Genomic DNA, 19,858 nt, shown 5'->3' on the forward strand with positions numbered 1-19,858 from the left:
AAAAATTTTCATTATTGTTTGGTGACAGTGTCGATAAAAGTTTCTACTGGCAATAAAAGAAATATATTAATTTTGCAATTCATTTATATTTTAATAATGTTTATGTCATTAGTTATATTGCTGATATAGGATATTTTCGTTTTTCTCATTGTACATATTTATATCGACCGGCAGTTGCATCTTAATGTACGTCATTTCTGAGAACACAAATATACATATGTACAATATTTGCATTTGGCTAAACGTTTTTGTATATGGTTGTGTTCTTGTACGTTCATATATACAATGTGCGTGCGTCCAATAAATATTGGTCATCAAAGCTGCTCAATCCTAATCAATAATTTTTTTAATTTTGTTTTTCCTTTTCAATATTCATATATGACTTCAATTGCATTTTTACGCATGCAAATATCTATGTTGTGTGATTACATATCATCAGCCATACAAATAGATTCATATACATATATACATTTTCTAAAAATTTATTGAATAGATAACTTTAATACTACTAAATAACTTTCTTTTAAACAGCCAAGTCTGGAAAATGGATAAAAAGATCTCGTCAACTTCACAGCCACGCATTTTAAAAAAGAAACATTTCCGGGTGAAGCATCAAAAAGTCAAACTTTTTCGAGCCAATGAACCAATTCTCAGTGTATTCATGTGGGGAATAAATCATACTGTAAGTAATGAATTGCACTTACAAGTTCACAAATTTACAATCTATACATTCATATATATATAGCAGTATGTTTAATAACAATTTGTCTCACTTCCAGATAAATGAATTAAGCCATGTAAACATACCAGTAATGTTGCTGCCGGACGACTTTCGGGCGTATTCGAAAATCAAAGTTGATAACCATTTGTTTAATAAGTAAGAATGCATTTATACCTATGTATGTCTACGTACATAAATTACTTTACGTATTCAGTAAAGCATAGATATTTCTAATTTTGATAGCTGATGCTGATGCTTAAATGAAAAAAAATTCAGAATGCGTGTTAATTTATCACTGCTGAACACACAAAGTTTTAAGCCACAAGAATGCATTCAGGGATACGTATGAACATACATACGTGTATCTTTTTCATTGTACTTACATTGTAATAATTCATAAACATATATATTTTGTATGCATTTAGAGAGAATATGCCGTCACACTTTAAAGTAAAGGAATACTGTCCTCTTGTATTCCGCAATTTGCGTGAACGTTTCGGTGTCGATGATGTTGATTATCGTGAATCATTGACCAGATCACAGCCTGTGCAAATTGATTCTTCCGGTAAATCAGGAGCACAATTTTATCAAAGTTATGATAAATTCTTTATAATTAAAAGTTTAAATTCGGAAGAAATCGAACGCATGCATGCTTTTCTCAAACATTATCATCCAGTAAGTTAAAATTAGTTTTTTGAAACACTGCAAAAAATAATATCTTTTTTTTCGCAAATAGTACGTTGTTGAAAGACATGGAAAAACGCTTTTGCCCCAATATCTGGGCATGTACAGGATTACTGTGGAGAGCGTGCAATACTATTTTGTTGTTATGCGCAATATATTCAGCTCTCAGTTGACAATACATAAGTAAGAAAAATAATTCCTGTTGGCAATACGTGTCATATATTTCTTTTAAATAGAAAATTTGACTTGAAGGGCAGTACAGTTGATAGAGAGGCTTCTGAAAAAGAGCTGGAGAAACATTTGCCTACACTTAAAGACAATGACTTCATAAAACAAAAAGTCAAGTTGGAAATTGGAGATGAACCTAAGAAAAAATTACTGGATACTCTCAGCAACGATATTGATGTAAGTATTCATTCGAATATACTATAAGAAAATGTAGTTAGAAGTGAAGTTTGAGTCGATCCTAATTTACCGGGAGGATTCGTTGTAAGTGGTGCACTCCTTTACCACAAACGAATTATTCTTTTCTTCGTAAGTTTGGTTATCCTGTTATTACTTACAACTTAAAAACAATGTTTATGGAAATGTAGAAGTTAATTATTTGGAATTATTTCCTAAGATCAACTGTATGATATATAGCATACTTATTAAAGGATTTATTTAATTAAATTAAATGATCTGAAGAGGCTCTGGGGCTCCAATTGCAGCGCTCGGGTCTTTTGGGGTCGCAATAATGCTGTTGCAAATGATAGGTTTTTGCTTCAAGACAAGTACTATCTATATATTATATGGTTAGTGATTGTAGTTTCAAACACTTTTATGACTGCTACTCATAGTGTAGAATTTTTTTATAATAACTTTATGACTATATGAAATGTATATATATTCTTGATAAGCGTCAAAAGTCGAGACGATATTGCTATATCCGTCTGTCTATTTATGCCTATGAACATCTAGATCTGAGACTATAAAAGATAGAGCTAAAATGTTTTTCGACAGCTTTCGACTTTCGCCATTTTAAATTAGAAAAATTTAATAGGAAGTGCGAATTTAAATCTACTGTCGCGATACTTTAATAACTACAGTAATTATGAGTTTTGAATTGTGATCAAAAAAATATTTTACAGCGGGCTCTGGTTTTCTCATTCACATTTCGTTTTTGAAAACGAAATCAAAAAATTTGTGCTCCAGTTTTTACTTTCACAAGTTTCTTTCGATTGCAAAATGTCAAGTTTGTCTTATCGAAGTGCAAAGCATATGCCTTTTTCTTATATCAAATCAGATCTTATTGCAAAAGGAAAAAAAAATAGTTGAGTCATTGGTTAATTGACGTTAATTTAAGAACGCGAGAAGATCAATTAAGCTTGAACATATTTTTAAAACTAATTTCTAACTCTTCCTCGAATTTGAAAAAATAAATTTTGCCATCAGCAACAACAATTTAGTTTTGGTGAGTTATCGCCTGCCGTACTTTTGGTGGAATGAAAAAAGAAGTTACAAATATTTGTATAATGAGACGGATGGAATTAATTTTGAAGTTGGTTAAAATATAATTTTTTTTAAAATTAATTTTGTTTAATTTAATTACATAAATGCTAAAAGTTGCCGTTTCACTCTTTTTTGTTTTAATGTAAGTTACTTCTGACTAAAATTGCTGCTTCATCTGTAAGAAATAAAACGTTCCCATAGTAAAACTATGAGCAGAAAGTTGTGAATACCGGAGCAACTAAGAGCGAAAACGTACGTTTTGGGCTCAAAACGAAAACGAAAGGTGAAAAACGGAGCACGCCTGGTAAAACTAATTTTATATGGCAATAAACGCTTGCTGCAATCGGCTCTTATTTTCAATGGTTGACGATTGACATTTTCCGCATAATAATATATTGATATACAAACAAAACATAGGAACATTCGGAATTTTTCAGGTTTTTTTTTTTTTTTTTTTTTTTTGGTATTTTTGAGGAAAATTTCCGCAATGTTTTGCTTTCATAAGAACTAAAAGCAAAAAAGATTAATCATTCTGAACAATGTGGCATGGCGAAATTTTTGAAGGATATGACGTTTGTGTATTTTTAAATCACTAGCGATTTCTGTGGCATGCCTAATTAAATTAGTAGGTTCGTGAGAAAGAGCTACATTGCTCTGTACACTCTGAGCGAGTTTAAACAAAAAAGATTATCAGATGACTATTAACGTTAATGGTATATTGCTAAAGCTTCTAATAAAGCTGCACATTATGGATTATTCTTTGCTGGTTGGTATACATGACTGTGTGCGAGCTGAGGAAGAGGCTCTCCATGGAGACAGCACTTTAGCAACTGGACGCAGTGAGAATAGCGAAAGCGAAGAATGCGATAGTGGTGAACGGTAAGTTGAATAATAACTTTTTCTTAGCTATAACTAAAAGTACAAATTAAATAATTTTAAGCTGGACGTATAACACACCACCCGATTCGCCAAGAGGTGCGCAATATAAGGAAGTTGTTTATGAAGTCGACATCTATGCTATTCCAAGTATTGAAGGTATGTTATCGAATACGAGTATGTTATATAAGATGGTCTTAACGAACAATGAACTGTTTTACAGAAAGACGAGAAATCTATTTTATTGCAATAATCGATGTTCTCACACAATATGGAGTCAAGAAGCAGGTAACAAATCCAAACATGCATTTAATTACTAATCTTATTTTAATTTATATGGTATATTAGGCAGCAAAAGCAGCAAAGACAGTTAAATACGGTAGTAATGTTGATGGAATATCAACATGTGATCCTGAACAATATGCCAAAAGATTCCTGGAATTTATGGATAAAGCTATAGAATAGAAAATATTTAATTGTATTTGCCACATTTAAACTACACATCATGAATAAAATAAATACATATGTCGTTGCAATATTTGAGTTTTATAGTTACAATAATTTTTTCTCATATATAGAAATATGTATGTAATTCATTCAAAATATACTTAAAACAAAAGAACACACCATGAAAGCTGAACCCGCTTTATTCAAAATAATGTCAATATCAATAACATCTTTTACTAGTCATGAAAATTGGTTGGTGCTGCGTTTAGAAAACGCAAATCTTATTGTGGAATATTAAGTTGATAAACATAAAGACGAGTTGAAAGATACAAATAGTAGCATTTTTCACCATATTTTGGTTCTAAGGTCACTGTGGATTAATTGGTATATCATTTAAGATGTTTTAATTTTAATTTTTTGGCAGTACTCTGCTTCTATGAAAGATATTACAAATCATTTGAATTCAGTCAGCACAAATATTTTTCGGTAGACATAAATTAATACGTTCTCTTTTATTGCATGTTACTGAAATATAAAAAAACAGAAAATAAATTAAGTAAGGAAAATAAAATAAATAAAAATCAGTTACTTACGACAAAACGATTTATCGGATTACGTGGTCCACTTTGTGATTTCCTTTCGAAGGTTGCCATATTTTCAAAACGCTCGCGAATTCTAAATATTAATGATATATTATCCTTTATGATATAATATCTCTTAGGTGTATTTAATGCTCACGTCTTGGCGCTCTCAATTGTGGAATCGTCTGAAACCTGCTGTGAATAAATATCCACCAAACCTTCATTTAGCTCTCGTTTGATTTCATTGTCTTGCCATTTTTCAAATTTGGCTCGAAGCTGCTTTGCCCGAGCAGCATTTTTTGCCTAATATAAAAGCAACAAAATGAATGTTTTTGTGTTTTAGTAGACTTTAAACATATACATTATTTAAGTGGGGTAAGTATGTAGTATGTAGTACACACCATTATATTCAAATAATGATAGTAGAATACATAATACATTGTACTTCCCGTTATTCTTTAGAGTTGTTTCATGAAAAACATAATATCTTACAACGTAGAATTTTGATCAAATAAGTTCATATTCAAATCTGAAATACCTCCATGAGCGCAGCGTCATTTTTAAAATTAAATACCAGAGCTTCATCGTTTTCGCATTCATCACTTTCCTCCTCAACCGTATCCTCTTCGCTTGAAATATTATAATGATGTTCATCGTCAAGTGGAGGCGGTGTGAAACATTTTAATGGTCGTGGTCCCATTAATTGAGGACCTCTGGTTTTCTCCAGCTCCATTTCACGAAATTTATTTAGCATAGTGGATGTGGTCTGGGTTTTCTGTAGCACGTTATCAAAAAAGGATGATTTCTGTTTCTGGTCCAGGTTTTCCGTTTCGAAATTTATTGCTGATAGCTTGGCAACTTCCCGTGGTGGCGTTGTGCGTAACAGTGATGTGTTTTTTATATTATCGTTGTCCCGATACGTTTCAAAAAACTTAAACTTTTGACTTAATTCATCTGTTGCAATTTTTACGTCTTCTGCTTGTGTACTACATTTGACAACATCGATATCGGCTATCTGTTAATAAATATATATTTTTATTGATTACAAAACGCACAAGTATATAACATAAGTTATATATAAGTTTTATATTATAATCAATTATTTAGGTTATTCTCAATTTTAAGGGCCAAAATCTAAAACAAATATGAGAGATTTGTGCTCGGAATGATTAATAATTATCAACAGCAATGTTATTTGCCATTCGAAATTTTTTCTATATTCAAATGATAATTTTACCAAGAGTAATAAAAGAGCATACCTCTTGACCAAGTTGTTTTCCACTAAGCTCTTTTACCAAATTGGCTGGTCGTCTTATGTGTAAATCTCTCGGACCATTTGTACTTGTCATATTAGCGTCAATCTCCATAAAAATACTTCGCGATTTTTTACTTATCCCTAAACACGAATCGAATAATAATCAAAAGTATGTATCAAAGTATGTTGATATTATGCATACCGGACTCAAAAACTTCGGCGTCCTCAGTCACATTCGATCTCATAGAGTCCACTAATTTCTCGGCAAAAATTTCGCCATTCTCAAATTGGTTCTTGATGGAACGCGCATCCATCAGGCCAATATTCACATCCGGTTTTTTTCCAACAGATGTAATTACTTGCTCTGATTCGGCAACAGCTTGCTGATACATTTCTTTTATTTTCGCTTGCTTGCCCAAGAATAAGCGCGATCTTATATTTTGAATTTCGTGCTTGCGTTCTTCGCGGCGTTCTTCCTTTAATTGCGTGTTACCGTTCTCAAATCGAGTCTTGATATCATTCATGGCATCGCCAATGCCAATAGGCCGCTCTCTTTGTGTGCATTTCTTTGAAAGTATCAAGTCAGCATCGTTTTCCGCATCTTCACTGTCCTTAACATCGAACTCGCCATTGTCATTTGGATTATTTTCGTTGAAGCGGAATTGTTTTAAAACGGAATTTGTTCGTCTAACAAACATATTTTTTTGTGGTTGATCTTCTTGTTTTTTCTGTTGTCCATTTTCAAATACTTGAAACCTTGAGCGGACATTTAGTTGATGCAATTCATCTAACCCCAAATCCGGTTTATCCGATGCTGTAATCAAAACATTTTTAAAAATGGTACATTTTAAGCACACAAATAAAGAATATGCTTACCACGCACAACGTCAGGCGGCAGTTCAGTGGGCTGACTTTCACGAATTATTAGTTCCGTTTTCCGAGGCTTGGGCTCATCTGCATGCTCTACCACTTTAGGTGCAAAAAGCCTATAGAACAGTTTAATGAAAACAACAAGGGTAATAAATATTGAACTATGTGCTATGTAGAATTGTAAAAGTTAATATATTATTTGAAGACATGCGAGGTTTGCAAAATTGCAACTTAACCCTCTAAATCCTGGTTTTGCTTGTATACAAAATCTAAATTCTCAAAACTCGCGCTCTAACTGCATTAAATATTTTAACTTCGTTAAAGTAAATAAATAAATTTAGTAAAACTGATTGACTCTATAACCACGACAATAGATAACAATTTAAAAATAAAACAAATAAATAAATGCATGAATGCATAAACAAGGAGGATATCAAGATTGATTTGCTGCACTTACAATTTGAAATGCACCATGCAGTACAGATTACCTTCGTGGCTCTGATAATTATCGAATCTAGACAGAATTGGTTTGAATTAGCTTTTATCCTTCATAATTTATTGAGGTTTTTAATACGTACTTTAATTGCTTCAAACAATCCTTGCATCTCATGCAGGACTTGTGATAGATTCCTTTTTCTGTCTTAAATTGAACGATGATTTCCTCCATTTTGTACACAGGTTTATTGCATTGTCTACAGTTCACTTGCTGGTCGGTCTGATCCTGAAATATTTTTTATTTTTTTCAAATATGTTTGACTTTTTAAATATGTTATATGTTAAATGTTATATGTTATATGTTATATGTTGTATGTTGTATGTCATATGTCATATGTCATATAATTATAATTATAAGTTAGGAGCGCAAAGGCCGACCCCGGAGCTCAACGAAAACGTCATGGCCAATATAGTCAACACGCTCTTCCCACAGTACGAACGACGCACCGACCCAGAGACGCCCGCCCCTGAAGAGCCTCCTTTCTTTACAGAGAATGAACTCAGATCGGCAGCAAAATCTTTGAAAAACAACAAGGCACCCGATGGGATTCCATCCGAAGCACTAAAAGCCATAACAGACGCACGCCCGAAAATCCTGCTAAACATGTATAATGCTTGCTTGATGGAAGGAATTTTTCCAGAGGTGTGGAAGCGACAGCACCTAGTGCTAATAGACAAAGGGAAAGGAGACCCAGCTACTCCAAGTGCATATCGCCCGCTATGCATGCTTGACACAGCGGGAAACTGCTAGAAAGATTATTAAAACCTCGGTTATCTACAGCCATAGAAAGGGCAGATGGCTATCAAATAGACAGCGTGGCTTTCGTCCAGGTAGATCGACAGCTGGAGCGCTGCAGTGCGTCATAGAAGCGGTAAGCGATGCACAGAGAGGAAACGCCTACTCCAAAAAAAATAGTGCTCCTGGCCGCTCTTGACGTTAGAAATGCCTTCAACAGACGCAAAGTGGGACCAGGCGAAAGACCGTCACTTCGGGTGCAGCACAGGGCTCTATCCTCGGCCCGGACCTGTGGAACGCTAGCTATGACAGCATCTTTTCAATAGAAATGCCAGACGACTGCAACCTGGTCGGCACGCGACATGACGGAAGCGCAGCGGAAGCTAAACCAAGTCATGATGCAAGCAATGGCTTGGTTCGAAACCCACGGTCTAAAGCTCGCCACAGAAAAGACCGAACTAATAATTTTAACAAAACGGCACATCCCTCTCGAAGTGAACATGCACGTGAGCGACGACATAATAAAAACAAAATTATCACTCAACTACTTAGGCATCCGTATCAACCCAAGAATGACTTTCTGGACCCAAATAAACCGCACAGTGGAAAAAGCGTCAAGGGCAGTGGCATCACTCAGTAAGCTGATGGCAAACGTAGGTGGCCCAACTGAGAGCAAGCGTAAACTGCTGATGTCAACAGTAAACTCAATACTGCTTTACGGCTCTGAAGCATGGGCAGACACCCTGACCATAAAACAAAAATGCAAAACACTGTTGGCCGTTCAGAGGACGGCGGCACTTAGAGTAACGTCCGCATACCGGACAGTGTCGACAGCAGCATTCTTGGTGATTAGCAGCGAAATCCCTATAGATCTGAAGGCCATAGAGCGACGGCGCACCTGGCTAAAGCGCCAAAATAACCAAGAATCTGACACCGACCCCAGAGAGGAAACTATGCAACAGTGGCAAGATCGCTGGACAAATGAAGCAACCGGTAGGTGGACTGCCAAACAAATACCTGACGTAAAAATATGGAGCAACCGAGACTTCGGCGAAGTAAACTACTATTTGACACAGCTGCTTTCTGGGCACGGATACTTCGGAAAGTACCTGCACCAAAGAGGACTACGCTAACAGCCAAGCTGCGTGTATGGCGATGCCGATATAGATGACGCAGAACATACTTTATTCTCATGCACTCAGTGGCAAACAGAAAGAGAGCTGCTTGAATCGCAGATCGATGGAATCTGGAGGCCACAAAACGTTGCCAAACTGCTCGTTTCCGCCCTGAAACAGAGAAAGGGGAGTTTTTAGCGGGTCAATATGCATATGCGATCCCCGCACAGCCAACGTTTGAGACGTCGCTATGGTGGTGCGCAGACATTTTCTTCCCTACCTCAAAAAAAAATTTGTATTATTATTATTATTATTATTATTATTAATATGTACTAAATGCGCTTTACTTACATGACAAATATCTTGACCCATAGTACATTCCCTTGATCGGACTTGAGTTAAGTTTCGTTTTTGAAGGGCATCAAACTTATTTAAACTGCTTTTCTAAGAGAAAATTATTATCAGTTAGTATGGACTAACCTGCATATTCTATACCAGTTATAGCGTAATTAATTTACCACTGATATATTTTGAGTATCATATTCTTGTCTCTTCGATTTTTTTGATTTGCTCTTACGCTTCGCAGCAACAATTCCGTCCTTGCTATCAATTGATTGGTTGCTGGATTTATGAGGTATTGATTCCTCGTTGACAATACATTCTATTTCATTATCAACATTACTCATAGTTTCCGTTTTGTTAACCGCACAAATTTCTTTGAGTTTAGTTGTATTTTTTGTGGACTTGGAAAATAGATGCTTCTCTTCTATAGTTATTAACTAGAAAAACATTATTTAGAAAATATAATATAATCCTTATTCGCCAACATATTGATAAAAATATTTTTATTTTTACTAATAGTGTAAAACTACTAAGTTTTACAAATATAAATAAAATAAGTAAAAAAAACTACAGTTGATTGTGCTCGACTGTGAGATACCTGCTACCCATAAATAGCTTTTACAAATGTTATATGATCGCAACCAAATTTTCAGGATTACTTCAAAATTACACTTAATTCGATTTTTGTCGAAATACAAGGGCAAAAGTGGGCGTGGTTAAAAATTGAAAAAAAAACCCCACTCTTAAGTATTTATTAAATAACTTCTACAATTCTTAACTGCTCTTAGGATAAATTTTAATCTGATCGCAACCTAATTTTAAGGAATATTAAATACTATAGTTATAATAGTTTAACAATTACGCTGGTAACTCGATTTTGGTAGATTTGCGGAGGAGGAAGTGGGCATGCAACAATTTAAAACAAACTTTATCAACGTGCAAAACATATGCTGACGAGGATGATATACAATATATTATCGTATCGTCTGTTGACGCTAATCAAGAATACATATATTTTATAGGGTCGAAAATGACTCCTTCTGCCTGTTACATAAATTTTCCCCCGGCACAAACTTATAATACCCTTCTGCCCTATGTGTGTTGAATTTAAAAATGCCATCTACGCTCGCCCAGTGCACAGTGGTGCTTCGTACGTGAACTATCAGAAAAGTGGGCGAGTATATATTTTTATAGATTACTCACATTTTTTGATTCCATAATGTCAACAGGGATCGACTAGCTTCCAACTGACTCCTTATAACAACAACACCTGCAAATTTCAATATAAATGTTATTACAAATCGATGCGATTGACAGTATTTATAAAATTAAGTAGGATTTTAGAACACAGGGTACTAGACCACATGAGAATAAACAGAAGACAGGTTCTCGTTTATTTATACAATGTCGTCGACGATTACCTGAGTTCTACACATTGCAGTGCGTGTTCGAAATTCGGGCATCTCTATGTACGACTATATATAAATGTATATATATATATATATATATGTATATGTATATATGTATGTATGTTATAAAAAAATGTTGATGATCAATTGAATGTAAATGAACACCAGAACCGATATACATATTTCGTTTGAAAACTGTGGGAAGGTCTGATTCTTATGCCTCCGCATCATCCGTCAAATATAGTCTTTTTTAACAATGGATGATTGAAAATTTTGACTATTCGAAAAAAAAATGTTTGTTAATATGTAAAGTTGTTTCGTCTTGTTTTATAACTTAATTTTGTTTTACTTTTTAGATTTTTCTTTTGTCATTAAAATTTCAACCAAAAATACGCTTTATTTTCGTCTCGAAATTTAACAGTGCTAACTTAGAAACCTACCCAAACCATATGTGTGTGTAATTCGATGCATACATACATATGTACATATACAAATATACAAATTGCAGTGTTTAAATTCTTTCCTATTTTTGCTTTTAGTTCACTAGCGTTTTTTTTATTTATTACACTTTATTAACTACACTTTTTAATTTATTTAAAATGTGACATACTTTCAAATATATTGACATGTAATAAAATTCTTTATTATAGTACAAAAAAAATTTTAATGCAAACAAATTTCAAAATAATAAATAAATTCATGAGAATACGAAATAATAATTTTTTTTTTAATAATAAATAAATAAGTTATCTAATTATGCATTTATTGTTCATTTTGTTTACCTTTAATGTTTACTTTGTTAGTTTTATGTAAATATATATAAAGAGTCAAAATATAATCTAATTTATTTGCTGTTACCTTTGGTAAACTAAAAGTAGCAAGATTTCCACTTCTGTTTCCAACTATTCGAACTGGCAACTGATCCAAATATAAGAGCAGCCAACTAGCTACCTTGACCAGACTCTGTAAGCTTCCAAAGGCAATGCATATACGTATGTACATATGTGGTACACATGCTTAAAAGCTTTTCAGATATTTTATTTCATTGACAAGAAAGTTTTTCGAATGTTTCTTTACTTTCTTCAGTTTTAATACAAAAAAAGCACAAATGTAATTAGCTTAATTTGTTATTGGCAAAATTCGGGAAAAATAAATTCCATACAAACCACAGTTAACCTATGTGCTCAGAACAAAGTCAAAAGTTTATAGTTTTAACACTTTATTTTAACATGTTTCTAATAAAGCAATTTGTATTATTCACGAAGGTTCTTTTTTTTAGATAGAAGTATTTGTTAATTTCCTAATTTGCTTAATTCCAAATAATAAAAGACGTGTAGGACAAGCAATGTTTATATTACAAATTATAATAAATGAATAAAAATTAATATGATGAAAATATTTGTTTTCTATTAGTTAGAAATTAATTGGGAACTGTTGGCTAAAGGTTTGAAAATTTGAGGTGTTTATAACGCTATTTATTTATTATTAGCCATTTAAGTCCAATCTATGTGGCCTAACAAGAATCACAGGAGTGAATATAAGGCAATGATAGACAGTATCAAGAGTTGAGACACGATTTGATAATACTGCAAGAGATGACTTCGTAGTGTAAAATTAAAATGCAAATACTTTGTTAATAAATTTTTAGTTTAGTTATAAGTCATTTTTTGCAGTATTAAAATTTGTATATCATTGAGGATGTAGTAAATATTATCCATTCTGTTTCGAATGACGATTGATATCTTTTTTACCCGCTACCCATAGGGTAGAAGGGTATTATAATTTGGGCCGACAGGAAATGTATGTAACAGGTAGAAGGAGGCATCTCTGATCGTATAAAGTATATATATTCTTGATCAGTGCCAACAGCCGAGACGATCAAGCCATGTCCGTCTGTCCGTATGAACACCTAGATCTCAGAGACTATAAGAGATACGGCTATAATTTTCGACAGCGTCTGTCTGTCTGTCCGTATGAAACACTGGATCTCAGAGACTATAACAGATAGAGTTATATTTTCTTTGATAGCATTTCTTACGTTTGCACGTAGATCATGTTTGTTTCCAAATTTTGCCACGCTCATTTCCCCCCGCAAATTAACAAAAATCGAATAACAAACGTAAAATTAAAGCTAGAGTGGTACATGCAATAATAACAATGGTAATTGTCATTCCTGAAAATTTGGTTGCGATCAGATAAAAATTGTCGAAGTTATTAATGAAATATTTATGTATGGGCTAAAACGCCTACTTACTAGGGGTCTTAGTTGCTTTGGCTGACAATATGATTTATTGTGCTGTCCATGGTATATTTTTAATGTGGTTCTATTTCGATATACCAAATATGCCAATTAGTATATATGTTTTTAGTATTTTTGTATATTTTGAGAATAATATCGCAATATTTTGTTTTATTCAAAATGGGTAGTCGGTATCTCACAGTCGAGCTTTGTTGTTTCTTTTTATAAGGTTGAGTTTAACCTTAATCTGCAGTTAATAGTAAGGAAAAATAATCGTAGCTCACCGGGATTACAATACTAAATAAAAAAGAATACTAAAAATTATGATTCATTTATTTCAGTTATTTTGTCAATAAACGCAGTAAAAAAGACTATAAACTTAATGAATTCATATTTAAAATTAAAAAAAAAAAAACATGAAAAGGAATATGTAACTCGAGTATTAGATTATTAAGTTAGAAGCGAATTAAATCTAATGATACAAATTTAAACTATTTGGATAATTAATTTAATTGTTGTTTTTCATATTTATTACGTGATTCCGACAGTTGAGATCGTTGCCTAATATTTAATAAGGTGTGTTCCTTATGTATCATGTTGGCGCTAAATTAGAATACATCCAAATCCATGGGAGTTGAGGCTACAGTCGAAATTATGTACATTCTCATTTATAGGAAGACTGCCACAAAAGAAAATCTAAAGAATCTAACATTTTATTACAAATTCAATATAAAATTTAATATTTTGAGATACGCCCTTTATATATGAGTAAATTTTATCTTAAATTAGATATTGAAAAAAATACTTGAACAAAACCTATTTATTGAAACATTTTTTTATTACCATTACCCGCTGATGCGTTATAATTTTGTTATTTAACATAAATATCTACAATTCTAATATCTATGTATAAAATAAATAAAATGTCTATTAAATAAATATACATACATACATTCATATTAGATTTGTAGACATGCTGTAGAATGCAATTCATACATTTTTGAAAATTAAATAATGTACACACTCTTTAGAATAGCTTCATCAAATATGCTAAAATAAATATAAAGAAAATCTTGTAGAATATTTAATTAAAAAAAGTTAAACTAATTTTACATAATAAAAATCTTTCATTTGCACACAAGAAAATCCAAAAAAATTCGAGTCCTGATTTTTATTACTCCATTTTATCTAATTTGTTTTTGTTTATTTTATTTTTCGAAACTATTGCGGCATCTATTAAATCATACACAATGATAGACTTGCAGTAAATGAAAGTTATATATAAATTGCATAACTCTCTTGACTTTTAACATATCTAGGAATCTTATATGGCAGCTTGTGTTGTTAATGGAGTGTCTATCGTCGTATACAATAACAACAATTACCACCTTTCGTTGATTAAACCTTCAGATACATTACAATAAATTTGCATATATTTTGCTATATATTCTGCGGCGATGTTAAATTTTGTGCCTGAGCCTGAGCGTTCAATTGTTGTATTGAGTTCGGTTTATGCACCGGCTTATCAACAGCAGTATAGACTTTATAGGAATTCATATCCATGTGTAACAAAGCCTGTGTATCAGACAGATTATTAGCAATACATAACTCAGTGGCAGCGCTTCGAATTGGTGTCGTAGTAGATGAGGTACTATAAACGGCAAATGAACCTGCCATTGATTCCGGCAAATGACTTAGAGATTTTGTGACTCCGCCCCCATTTAATACGGAGTTTATTGAAGAAATGTGCGACAGGCCTGCAATGAAAAGCACAAGGTAAGCAAAATTTTTTCGTGTATATACCAGCTTTGTATGGTCAAAAAATAAATAACAAAATTAAAATCGATATATTCCCCCAAATTGATGCTTGGAAGGGCATATAGATGTAAAAATATTTCACAGTTTTTAATTTAATGAAAAAATAATTTATATTGCCTAATAAGATTCGAGATAATTGTGGATCTTTTAAATATCTTACGTTCACATTCATTAGCTGTATAGGGCACGTGTGATGATAAGGATGAATGGTATCTGGATGTCATTGAGCCGTTGTCGGTGTCAGTAAGATTATTAAAAGCTCGCTTGCTTGCTGCAAAGTCTGCTGCATTATTCTGTAATGCAATTAATGGAGGAGCACCAACAACACTTTCCGAAGATGTATTAGAATGCACGGTTGTTTTACTTAGAATGTTGGTTAAAACGGAAACCGTTGGTAAGCTAGTTGGAGAGGTTACTGATCCGCTTAATTTGGCGCTTACACCATGATGCGTTCGCTCGTTACAATTACTTGGCTCTCTGTCACTCGCCTCAGTTACTCCAATTATGTTAATACCTGAGAAGAAAAAAAGCCAAGACTAAATACTATTGTTAAGAAAATATTGTATTATTATGTGACATTTATTTGATTCGTTAGGGAAACACTTTCTTATGTATGCAATATTTTAGGTTGGTAGCAAGGAAGAATATTCTTTTATTCCTATTAGTAATAGCCCTTGAACACTCTGCACGCTGTGTTCACCTTTCCGGTTTTAAGGTTAGATCGTGCTCTCGCTAAACCCTTTTTAAAAGCATTTTGACTCTTTAAAAAAGAAATACAAAAAGTTACCTGTGACTGGCGATTGCTCGCCACTAATGCTGCCACCTCCTGCGCTGCTACCGCCACCAATGCTGCTTGATCCGCCTCCTACTGCTCCGCAACCGGCACTTGTACTACTTGGTGGCCTCGGTAGTCGACGTCGTAACCACGGATGTTTTAGAGCCTCAGATGGTGTCAGTCGCTTATCAGTATCCCATTCCAGACAACCGCGAATGAAATTGAGAAACAAAGGATCCTTGCAGCCGTCTAACGCTTTAGAAAGGCTCTTCGAACAGGGTGGACCACGTGGTTTGCCACGGCGTGATTGTCCGCCGATTAGAACGACCATGCCGTCGGCCATTGTGCGAACAGTACAATATCGTGGATATCCTTTTGGGCTAAAGAACGTTTTCGTTCGTTTAGCGTTGGCCAAAATCGCTTTACTCGGCATCCCTAGAACTTCAATAATACAAGCCAATTGATCGCTTTCATTTTCACCCGGAAATAAAGCGTGGCCCGATAACAGTTCCGCCAGTATGCAACCCAAAGACCACATGTCAATGGCCCGTCCATATTTGGCTCCCAATATAACCTCAGGAGCACGATAAAATCTCGACTGAATATATGTGTAAACACGCTGACTTTCGAAGCAGGAAGATCCAAAGTCAATAACCTGTGTGGTATTTGACATGTATATATTAGAGTATGTAATGTAAAGTAGTAAATTATTACCTTTATGCCGGATCGACCTTGTTGTTTTAATAACACATTTTCAGGTTTCATATCACAATGGATTATTTCATTTTTATAGAGTGCATCCAAACATTGAAGCAACGAATGAGCAAATTTCCGGACCAATTGTAAGCTAAAGCCCTTAAAACCGTTCTTTTTAATCAATTCATATAAATTTATGCTTAATAGTTCGAAAGTAATACACGTATGATTGCGAAAAGTGAAATAGTCAAACATGTGGATAATATTCATTGTATTGTATTTGTCATGTCGCCTCAAGTGATGTAAGATTCGTATTTCCTCCTGAGCCTGGCGATGGAAACGTTTCTCATTGCGCACAATTTTCAGCGCGACATGCTCATGCGTCTTATGATCGTAGGCTTTAATTACTTGTCCAAAGCTTCCCTTCCCAATAATTTTTAGCATTTCATAACGATAAGCAACGTGATCGTGTGGTATATGAATATAGGCGCCCTGTTCATTATCATAATCCGAATTATTTGGACCGTAAATCCCGGGACGTTTCTTTGCATTGGCGCCTATGAAATATATTTGCGGATAGGCCAAAATTTCGCTGCGTTCGTATGGCGTTAATTTATGCATGTAGAGAATCATCACTTGTTGTGGAGATACAACCAAAGCTTTTGGTTTATCTTGTAAAGCACTTTTTTGTTGACCAGACATAATTATTTGTTCATGAAATGAGTATTGCTCGATTTTAGTGGCGACCAATGACTTCGATAGTGAACATTCCATTCCAGTCTCTTTTAGCGGTAAGCTTGATGGTTCCAACTTTATTAAGGGTGAGCCCGTTGATACTTTCAAATGTAAGCTGCCTACAATGATTATACATTATACATTATCTGAGCTGACACTCAATATGCTATTTGAAAGAAAAAATCTATTAGATCTTCGTTAACTTGTATCAAGCGCTCTCATCTAGTATTTTGGGACTCTAATATTACGATAGTCCTATTATATGCAAATTTGTTTTAACTATTATTGTTTAAAACATTTATATGTTCGACAATTTCCTATTAATTTTTTCTCTGAGAACATTACTACGAGAAAACACGAAAACAGATATTAGATGGGTTAAAGTGGTATCAAAGGGTGATCAATATATTTTATACTATCTTTACTTTAAGTTAACTTTATATAACATACTGTTTTTTTTAAAGAGTCAAGGTAACTCTTTTCAAGGCATAGATTTACTTCAAAACAAGTAAGAAATCTACAGTCGTGTGTTCTCTTTCTTGAAATAACCGATACCTACATATTTTGAATAAAATCAAAACTGTGTATTATTTGTATATAAGTATACCAAATTAATACAGGGAAAAATACTACGATATGACAAAAATACTAAGATTTATTATTACATTTAAATTATACTTTAGAATACAAAATATACCAGATTGTCAACTAAAGCAAAATAGACAGCAGTGGTCTTTTTGTTAAATACAATTTTTTTCTGAGCTCGACATGGCTTTAAAATTTCTAAGACAAACTTCATCTGCGTACAATATTAACAAATTATGTCAAGAGAGTTGTGGATCTTTCTCTTAAACTCTTTGAGATCTAGGTGGTCACACGAACAGACGGAAATGTACTATTTTATGGGCTCCTTTTACGTTTACTTACGGACTTAGAAATGTGACATTATCCACAACTCCTCCTATCCATAACAAATAGGTAAAAGGCAAAAGGTAAATTGCTTTACGTGGTCCTCAGAAAATATACGTGCTAGGTGATTAAGGCTCCGACAAATATAATGCGAGAAACGCTGATGTTTTAACTTAAAATATTAAAAACTTACCTTCAGCCCCAGCGCATCCATCTTGAATATCTGCAGAAAAATTCTTGCTGGGTATATCATCTATTGCAGGCGTTGCTTTTATCGTTGGTTTCGCGATCAGTTTATGATCATGAAACATTATAGTCGTGCCATAACTACTGCCAAAATACGGAATGGTAGCCAAATTATTTGCATTACCATTTTCCAATTCCAAACCCAATCCCATGGCTATTCCTTTGTCACTGTCCGTTTGTGTTTGGTTTAATGCGAGCAGCGCAGGTGGTGAAGTTGCTTTATCTATGCTCTGCATGTTCATTGTAGGGTTGGATCGCTTCAAGTCCGCTCCGCTCCTTATTGAACTTTGTTGTTGTGTGCCAACCATTTCGTCAATGGAATTATTGTTGAGCTGCGAGTTTGTTAGCTGGGTATTGTCGCTGGTCCAATCTTTATTATTAGTGAATCTGTTGTTTTTAATTGTGCAATCTAACTGCTTCTGTTTGTGATCTATTACTATTAAGTTGATGTTCTGTTATTGTACAATCTAACGATTTCTTTGTTGTATCATCGATGTTTAGTGGACGATAAATTCAGGCCCGACGATTCATGGTCGAAAGCAATGTTATTGTTTGCCTGATGTAAGTAACAGAGCAATGGCATCACTGACTTTGTATTATCAACATTGGTTGTCAATATAATCGAAGTTGAAATGCAAATACTGAAAGTCTATGCATTAATGATCAGTATATGCTGTTTCAAACTACAAACCAATACACTATATTTATTCCAAATATTTCGATAAGATTGCATTCAAATTTCTTTGATTTTATTAGCACTTTCTCGGAATATCATTCAAAAAGCATTTGTATTTGTATTTGACCATAAGCGAGCGTACATACATATGTATGTATATTTTATAGCACGTTTGTCGTTGAAAGAAGCACCGGCCCCATAACTAAGAGCGTTTAATACATTTTGCTACAGAAATTTGGAAATAGTTTCCAGCAACTTTAATTTAATTTGTTGGGTCTGTTGATGTTGCTATATTCACTACGACCCCACATCAAGTACAGGCAGGCAAAATCGCACCACTCCTATTTTGCCGTAAACTGCAATTATTGTTTAGTTTGTGTTGACGCATAAATAAATGCTAAGATAACAAACTTCGAATGCATGTACAAACCAATAGTATTATACATATTTTCGTATTACCATTTAATTAGTTTATACTCCCAGGCAACTCGCACTTAGGAACAATCAATTCACAGTACAATCTGTATATGAGTGAAATAATATATCGATATATAAGTTTCATAATATCGATAGATGCATTTTAATTTTACTGAGCTCTTGTTATTAAACCTAAATATGTAATAAATGCATTATTGTTTGAGATTCCAAAATTAAATATCACACAGAATTTACATTAAATTCTCTACTGCTAGTTCAGGAATACAAATTTTTAATTTATTACATCTAAATTAGAATACTTGTA

The 19,858-nt window shown here is 33.6% G+C and overlaps 3 protein-coding genes across 6 annotated transcripts; 1 reads left to right on the top strand and 2 right to left on the bottom strand.

Annotated features, from left to right (window-relative positions):
- The first annotated feature begins 9 nt into the window (after positions 1–9).
- LOC117573243 (phosphatidylinositol 5-phosphate 4-kinase type-2 beta) lies at positions 10–4,308 on the top strand. Of its 2 annotated transcripts, XM_034256296.2 has the most exons (10): positions 10–186; positions 532–682; positions 780–877; positions 1,147–1,396; positions 1,458–1,588; positions 1,642–1,810; positions 3,624–3,775; positions 3,837–3,931; positions 3,996–4,060; positions 4,121–4,308. In XM_034256296.2, exons 2-10 carry the CDS (start codon positions 545–547, stop codon positions 4,235–4,237), a joined length of 1,215 nt encoding a protein of 404 aa, XP_034112187.1. In that variant the 5' UTR covers positions 10–186; positions 532–544; the 3' UTR covers positions 4,238–4,308. The 2 variants fall into 2 exon arrangements, with proteins under 2 accessions (XP_034112187.1, XP_034112188.1); XM_034256297.2 differs by lacking the exon at positions 10–186 and having other exon boundaries at positions 4,000–4,060.
- A 95-nt stretch (positions 4,309–4,403) lies between these two features.
- LOC117573241 (LIM domain and actin-binding protein 1) lies at positions 4,404–11,987 on the bottom strand. 2 transcript variants are annotated; one of them, XM_034256293.2, is made up of 13 exons: positions 11,881–11,986; positions 10,817–10,883; positions 9,790–10,050; positions 9,623–9,715; positions 7,504–7,646; positions 7,383–7,439; positions 6,932–7,041; positions 6,258–6,869; positions 6,060–6,196; positions 5,339–5,815; positions 4,958–5,103; positions 4,813–4,894; positions 4,404–4,744 (listed from the first exon to the last, which is right to left on the bottom strand). In XM_034256293.2, exons 2-13 carry the CDS (start codon positions 10,829–10,831, stop codon positions 4,742–4,744), a joined length of 2,136 nt encoding a protein of 711 aa, XP_034112184.1. In that variant the 5' UTR covers positions 10,832–10,883; positions 11,881–11,986; the 3' UTR covers positions 4,404–4,741. The 2 variants fall into 2 exon arrangements, with proteins under 2 accessions (XP_034112184.1, XP_034112185.1); XM_034256294.2 differs by lacking the exons at positions 4,404–4,744; positions 4,813–4,894 and having other exon boundaries at positions 4,993–5,103; positions 5,293–5,815; positions 11,881–11,987.
- Positions 11,988–14,284: 2,297 nt separating this feature from the next.
- On the bottom strand, positions 14,285–19,639 carry LOC117573143 (putative dual specificity tyrosine-phosphorylation-regulated kinase 3 homolog). Of its 2 annotated transcripts, XM_034256082.2 has the most exons (6): positions 19,576–19,636; positions 18,388–19,472; positions 16,569–17,404; positions 15,867–16,509; positions 15,240–15,593; positions 14,285–15,018 (listed from the first exon to the last, which is right to left on the bottom strand). In XM_034256082.2, exons 2-6 carry the CDS (start codon positions 18,746–18,748, stop codon positions 14,702–14,704), a joined length of 2,511 nt encoding a protein of 836 aa, XP_034111973.1. In that variant the 5' UTR covers positions 18,749–19,472; positions 19,576–19,636; the 3' UTR covers positions 14,285–14,701. The 2 variants fall into 2 exon arrangements, with proteins under 2 accessions (XP_034111973.1, XP_034111972.1); XM_034256081.2 differs by having other exon boundaries at positions 18,388–19,639.
- Positions 19,640–19,858: the final 219 nt, after the last annotated feature.

The sequence above is a fragment of the Drosophila albomicans genome, chromosome 4, assembly GCF_009650485.2.
Source record: "Drosophila albomicans strain 15112-1751.03 chromosome 4, ASM965048v2, whole genome shotgun sequence".
NCBI lineage: Eukaryota > Metazoa > Arthropoda > Insecta > Diptera > Drosophilidae > Drosophila > Drosophila albomicans.

Coding starts and splice junctions, on each gene's coding strand:
- LOC117573143 (XM_034256081.2), bottom strand. CDS start 18,748: ATGGTTGGCACACAACAACAAAGTTCAATAAGGAGCGGAGCGGACTTG. Junction 17,405..18,387: donor TGGATGCGCTGGGGCTGAAG/GTAAGTTTTTAA, acceptor TAATCATTGTAG/GCAGCTTACATTTGAAAGTA. Junction 15,019..15,239: donor TACAGCTAATGAATGTGAAC/GTAAGATATTTA, acceptor TTTTCATTGCAG/GCCTGTCGCACATTTCTTCA.
- LOC117573243 (XM_034256296.2), top strand. CDS start 545: ATGGATAAAAAGATCTCGTCAACTTCACAGCCACGCATTTTAAAAAAG. Junction 1,397..1,457: donor TTCTCAAACATTATCATCCA/GTAAGTTAAAAT, acceptor TTTCGCAAATAG/TACGTTGTTGAAAGACATGG. Junction 1,811..3,623: donor CTCTCAGCAACGATATTGAT/GTAAGTATTCAT, acceptor ATATTGCTAAAG/CTTCTAATAAAGCTGCACAT.
- LOC117573241 (XM_034256293.2), bottom strand. Junction 6,870..6,931: donor GCCGCCTGACGTTGTGCGTG/GTAAGCATATTC, acceptor TTTTGATTACAG/CATCGGATAAACCGGATTTG. Junction 5,816..6,059: donor GAAAACAACTTGGTCAAGAG/GTATGCTCTTTT, acceptor ATTTATTAACAG/ATAGCCGATATCGATGTTGT.